This window comes from Capsicum annuum, chromosome 12, assembly GCF_002878395.1.
Source record: "Capsicum annuum cultivar UCD-10X-F1 chromosome 12, UCD10Xv1.1, whole genome shotgun sequence".
Lineage (NCBI taxonomy): Eukaryota > Viridiplantae > Streptophyta > Magnoliopsida > Solanales > Solanaceae > Capsicum > Capsicum annuum.
Genome location: NC_061122.1, coordinates 221,879,038 through 221,885,856, shown reverse-complemented (window position 1 = coordinate 221,885,856; position 6,819 = coordinate 221,879,038). Strand labels below are relative to the sequence as shown.

Below are 6,819 nucleotides of genomic sequence, written 5' to 3'. Positions count from 1 at the left end.
TCATTCGTCATGGGTTTCTTGGTTTTGCCCATCTTTGAGGAATCATCTTGTTGGTTTGGTACCAAGTTTGTGATTGAAATTTACTACTGACATATATCTTTTGTATGCCTAAATCTGTCTCATTTGATGCAAAGATATCCCTCACTCTCTTACATAATGAATTGTTTATGCCACCATATTTGTATGCAGCTAAGCACAATTTTTATGTAATCAATTTATTTCTTTCTCATTTAAGTCCTACAATGTGATATAAATTTGTGTTTTTCTTCATTGTTTAAGCATGATGTATTTGTATTAAAGTTTGTTGATACTTGATTTTCGATAATATATCTGCTATGATACTTTGTCTTATTTAAGTGTTTATTGTCATTAGGTCAAGCATGAGTGATTTTACTTTGATTATTCTAAGATGGTACCATGGTGGAGTGTTAGATTTAACTAGTGGAGAACCGATTTATAAAGGTAGAAAAATTACAGAATTCTTAGATGTTGATGTTGACAAGATGTCATATTTTGAATTGAGAGACTATATAAGAAAATTAAGATATAACACAACATGCACCTTTAGTATTAAACCACCTAATAGTGGCATTTTGGTAGATATGGATAGTGATATGTATATTTTTGAAATAATGTGTTCCTTGAAAAATGGAGATGAAGTGGATCAAGCATTTAGTGAATGAACCAATTGATGTGGACCCCCCGTATTCTTAGAAAATGCAAGTGTTGGGAATATGAAGGAATTTGGTGCATCTTTTGATAATAGGCCTAACTTTATGGTAGGTGAGGACCGTATAAATATGGAGGACCCTTTTACTTCTTTTTCTAATTCACCTCCTTGCACTACCACACCTCATTTCATAATTGCAGATAGTGCTACTACATATAGTGCTTCAGCACCTACTGTTGCACCTAGTGTTGCTACATCTACTGTTGCAGCTAGTGTTGCTGCACCTTCTGCTGCTCAACCTAGTGCTACTGTAGGTAGTGTTGCTTCACCTAGTGCTGCTGCACCTAGTGCTAATGCAGTTGCTGATATAGATGTTGTTCCTGCTGGAAATGATTTTTCAAAAGAAGAAGTAGAGGGTTCTGATTACTCTACTGAGGATAGTGTTGATTCAGAAGAAGAATTAGTTAGAGATGATGATGATGAAGAGTATGGTAGTGATGTAATGAGGAATTTAGGGAGTTGAGAGTTGAAAAAAGAAAGTTTCAAAGGAAGAAAAGAAATGAGAGAGTACCAGCAGACAATACAGAAGTACCAGTAGGTAAAATAGGACCAGATCTAGGGGTTTGATGATACTGAAATAGGTAAATTCAGTCATGAAGGCAGGTTGGGAGGTGATGATCCTTACTTTACAAGTTCTAATGAGGGGAGTTTTGAGTTAGATGAAGATGATTATCAAGGAAAAAAAGGACAACAGCCTACAAAATCATTCATAACCCAACTGCAAAGGAAGTTGTTTGGAAGCTGGGAATGGTATTTAAAGATCTAAATGAATTTAGAAGAGCTGTGACTAAATATGCAGTAAGAAAGAGGGTTCCTATGGAGAAGTGAGTGAATGAACCAAACAAGGTTAGAGTTAGATGCAAGGATTATTGTCCATTAGATACAAGGATTGCTGTCCATGTCTTTTGTATGCAGTTCTTGACAACACAACAAAAGATTTCATGATAAAAACTTACATTCCAAAACATACTTGCAACAAGACAATCAAAAATTATTTGTGCAATGCAAAATTTTTAGCTGAAACATTCAGAGAAAGAATAATTGAGCAGCCAAATATAAGGGTATTCAATCTGCAAGAGTTGATTAGAAAAAAATTTAAATTGTATGTTGGTAAACTACTATGAGAAGAGCAAGACCTAAAGTGTTGAAAGATATCATGGGTGATCATGCTGTGGAATTTGGAAGAATTCTTGACTATAACGATGAGCTGCTGAGTACAAATCTAGGGACAAGTTGTGTTGTTAAACTTGGTGAGGCTAATGAAGAAGTTAAACCAAAATTTCTGAGTTTCTACATCTATTTTGATGTATTGAAGAAAGCATGGGTACATTGTAGGAAGTGTATAGGTTTAGATGGTTATTTTCTTAAAGGTGTTTGTAAAGGGCAATGTTAGTTGCTGTTGGCAAAGATGGAAATAACCAGATGTTGCCACTTGCTTGGGCAGTAGTTGAAAAGAAAAATACAAATACATGGACTTTGTTTGTTAGGTGCATAAGGGATAACCTAGGACTTGGAGAAGGAGAAGGTCTCACCTTGATTACAGATATGCAGAAGGTATGTGTACTGTATTATGTGTAATTTTTTTTCTAGTTTAGCCAAGTAAATGTAATAATGTACTACTTTGACCTTGTTTTATTGCATGTATTGTATTGTAGGGACTGTTTACAATAATTGAGCAGGTGTTACCTCAATCTGAGCATAGAAGATGTGCAAGGCACATCTTAGCTAATTGGGCTAAGGAATAGCGAGGTCTTCAATTGAGGAAAAACATACAGAAGATGAAGTTGCTTGGTCCTGAAAAAATAATGGATGACTTAATGTACTTCAACATTAATTACTGGTGCAAACTTTACTTCAACACTGAAGTGAAATGTGATTCTGTGGATAACAACATGTCTGAGTATTTTAATACATGGATCTTACCAGCTAGGCACAAGACCATCATTACCATGCTTGAAGAAATCAGAGTAAAGATGATGAAAAGAATAGGCACTTTAAGGGAGTTTTCAAGTACTTGGAAGTCCAACTACTCTCCAATGTGTTTGAAGGTTTTAGAGGAAAACATCAATAGGTCTATGGATTGTACCATTTAGTTTAATGGAGTTGCTAATTTTGAAGAGAAAAAAGGACTTTGTCAACACAAAGTTGATATTGTCAAGAGGACTTACAGTTGTAGGGTGTGGTAGTTAACGGGCATACCATGTGCACATGGTGTGGCTGCAATATTGTTCAAAGAGTACCCTCTGTATGAACACATATTTGAGGACTTATGACAATGTTATTGAACCACTTACAAACATGGAAATGTGGCCAGTTTCTTCAAACATTGCTGTTGCACCACCTGAAATCACAACCTTGCTTGGTAGGCAAGCTAAGAATAGAAAGAAGGAAGTTGGGGAAACAAAGAAGTCAAGAAAATTTTCTAGAACTGGACTAGAAATGACATGTAGTGTGTGTCATGTTAGAGGCCACAACAAAAGAGGGTATCCTCATAGAGCACCATCAACAGAAGCAGAACCAACTACACCATCAGTAGCAACAGATACTGGGTCAGGCAGGGGAAGAGACAAACCAAAGGTAAATTTTTCACTTGAATTCATTATGTCATAGCAGTATTCTAATTATCAACATTCTTTTTTAATTTGTAGAAAACTCCAACAGAAGCAACTACTACTGTTTCTTAAGCAAAAAATAATGGTTCAGGCAGGGGAAGAGGCAGACCAAAGCTAATTTTTTCACTTGAATCCATTATGTTATAACAGTATTCTAATTTGTTCTATTCATAACATTCTTTTTATATTTATAGAAAACATCATCAGAAGCCATTACTGAACCTCCACAAGAAAAAAAAAAGAAGAGGGAGACCCAAAGAACAATTTCAGTAGGTGCTACTGCAACTCCTCTACCTACAACACTTCCAGTACCTATTATATTTCCAGCATCCTCTTCTGCACCTCCTTATTTTTGTGCATCTTCTTTAATAGATGGAACTGCAAAAAAAGGAATGGGTAGTGGCAGAGAAAACACAGCTCCATTCAAAAGGCAAAGAGTAGTAGGAATGGGTGAGTTTCAAGATGAAAATGGCTTCAAAGTCCTAAATGTAAGTCTCTTACTTTGTTATATCATATTTAGATTATGAGTGATTGTTATATGTTGATTGTTAAACTTTTTTACCCTTATTTGTAGACGGCATGCTTAGCAGTAAGATGTACTCCACTGGTCAAGTAAAGGTTGCAAGATCAACTGATGTAACTGGTGATATTGGTTATACACCAAGTAGTACCAGTAAATTAAAATAGAATGGAAAATCAGCAATCTCAACAAGAAAACTACAACAACTTAAAGAGAATAGAAGAAAGAAGACAGTGGGAAGTAGTTCACACCATCTAAGTAAACATAACACTTCTTCATAGTCCAAGATGCCATGAAAATTGTAGTGATGTTGATGTATTTTAAGCACTGTTTTAACTTAGCTTAGTTGACATAAAAATGATTCCATTCTGGTTTTGGAAAACAATTTAAGCACCATATTTTGTTGATGAATGTTTCCTAATGGTTAGGCATTATGAATGTAAATTTATTTTGGTATGAATGATGATGTTGTATAAAGTTGAAATGTTTTGTTGATGACTATTGTCATTAGGCATTAATGTTGTTTTGTTTAACTGGTGGTGATGTTGCTATAATGGCAACACAACATTGTCATTACATGATGCTTTGCATAAACAACATTATCATTACATGGTTTTGTAAGCATAAATAATAACATGACAACGACACAAGACACAACTTTGCAAGTGTAACCAATAACATAACGACAACACAAGACACAACAAGTGCAAACAATAACATAGGAGAAATACATGACATAATTTTGTAAGTGTAAACAACAACATAACAATAACACAAGACAAAATTTTAAAAGTAAAAACAATAACATAGCAGCAGTACAACAAACATCTGAAGTACGATTAAGCACAACACACCATAACAAAACATAATCCGATATATTTAGAGAGAGGTATACAAAATTTACACCATAGTAGACCAGATCTAGCAAATATTTTCAATTCATTTGTTGTTGATGAACATAGCAGCAACAAAAATCAAAATATATAAAAATATCTTCCTATTGAACCTACACCATCTCCATCTTCCATTGAGCCTCTTCTCCCGCGTCAAGTTATCCATTTTGACCTGCTTAAGCCATAAGTCTTCTTCCAATTAATAGATTTTGTTCACCTATCTTGGGATGATAAAATTTGATCTTGGATCCACTTTTTCTTTGTCCCTCCATAGAAAAAATTTACATTTTTGAGACTGAAATTTTTTGTAGAAATCAGTACATTAACATAATTTAAATATAAAGTGACAACAAAATACAATGCAAAATACATACACCATAGTAGGGGCAAGACCAAAATCTTCTTCCCGGATTTGACTTCAACCATGAAGTTTGCAAGTCTAGCAAAATATCATGTTTGCATTTCACAACAACATTGAACATTGGGTCTGATTCATCCATACAAAGCTTATTCAATTTTGAATTTATCATTTAATGAATTCCGACAAAATCGATCATCAAATTACAAACCCTAAATTAAGAGTTGAACCAAATTACACAACAAAACTCCAAGAATTCAATTAGAAATTGGGATTAAAATATAAAACATAGGTTAAAGAAATAAAATAAAATAAAATAAAATGGAAGAAGATGAAGGCAGTAGGTGGACAAAGAGAAGAGTGATATAAAGAAGAGGAAGATGACCGTTGAAGAGAGAGATAGAGATAGAGAGAGAGTCATTTGTCATGATTAATTTCTTCAAAAAATCAATTAATGATGTGTATTATACAGGTGGAAGGCTAAAATCTTACTTTTGGAGTTGTTGGGAATGCGTCTAGAGGGGGTGTTCTCACCTTCCTTGCCAGCTCAACATTTGGAGGGGTAATAAATACATGAAAAAATAGATCAGGGGGTGATAGGACTCCCGTGAAGATTAAGTGTGTAGTTAAAATTGTAGCCATTATCATACGATAGAGGTGTAAGCTTTATATATAAATGATAACAACTTATCCACATTTATTTAATTTGAAATGTAGAAATTTTATATTACAATGACTTTATTAAAAAAAAAAAAGTTAAAGATAAATGATTTAATTTTGACTTAATTACTTACAATTTTGGAGATGGCTACAATTTCTCCATTTTATCATAATTGTTGGAGTTTTCAAGCTCAAAGTTACCCTTTGAATTCAAAACAGTTACAACTTCTAAGCTTTATCCAAAACTCATTCTCCTCACATCTTTTAAATTTGTTTTCCTTATTCTCAAAAATCCTACGGGTTTTCTACATTTCTATATCAATTGGTAAATTTGATTACTTATATGATCTTCTCTTTTCTTTTCTTAGGTAATTAACTACATCAATACTCATCCAACTTTCACCATTATTGGTCTCTACCTTATATGAAAGTTGTAAGAGGATTTTCAAGAACACATCATGAATCAAAATTAATACAATCAAGGTAATTCTTTCTACATTTTAATGCATCTCTTTATTTATTCGAATTCATCGGAATATCTGATAGTAGTTCGTCACTCAAGTTTCGCCCCTATAGTGTTCCAGTGTATGATGGGGCATTTTCTTGATGTTGTTGGTGGTCTAAAAGATATGACGACAGTTAAAGCTATTACAACATGCTTGGATCATCAAACTAATTTGGCATGTAGCATACAAAATGGCATGAACGTAAAAGTAAAATATTGTCGCCCCAATCTGACATGTTTCCGCTCAAATCAAGGTATGTAGGTGAGTGATTCTTACTTCTTCTATTTTATTGTTATATAAAGATTTTAAGTTATGTAATAAATTATTGATTAAAAAAAATAAATTGTAATTTGTATACCAAACATCATAGACACTTGGGATGACGAAAATGTTTTTGTTAAATCTTTGTGTATTATCATTAATCAAAGTCAAAATGCATGATCACCAAAATGCTTGAGCCATCAATTTGTTTGATTTAAATTCATATATATGTAGAAAAGTATAAATTCTAATTCAGAAGTATTAAAATTTTGAATTGAG

General features: G+C 33.4%; 1 protein-coding gene across 2 annotated transcripts; it reads left to right on the top strand.

Moving 5' to 3' along the window:
• Positions 1–353: 353 nt before the first annotated feature.
• On the top strand, positions 354–4,253 carry LOC107849756. Of its 2 annotated transcripts, none has more exons than XR_007048577.1 (4): positions 354–3,307; positions 3,379–3,611; positions 3,715–3,830; positions 3,917–4,253. XR_007048577.1 is itself a non-coding variant. In XM_047401449.1 (4 exons), exons 1-3 carry the CDS (start codon positions 2,939–2,941, stop codon positions 3,781–3,783), a joined length of 513 nt encoding a protein of 170 aa, XP_047257405.1. In that variant the 5' UTR covers positions 354–2,938; the 3' UTR covers positions 3,784–3,830; positions 3,917–4,253. The 2 variants fall into 2 exon arrangements, 1 of the variants encoding a protein (XP_047257405.1); XM_047401449.1 differs by having other exon boundaries at positions 3,537–3,611.
• The last annotated feature ends 2,566 nt before the right edge of the window (positions 4,254–6,819 follow it).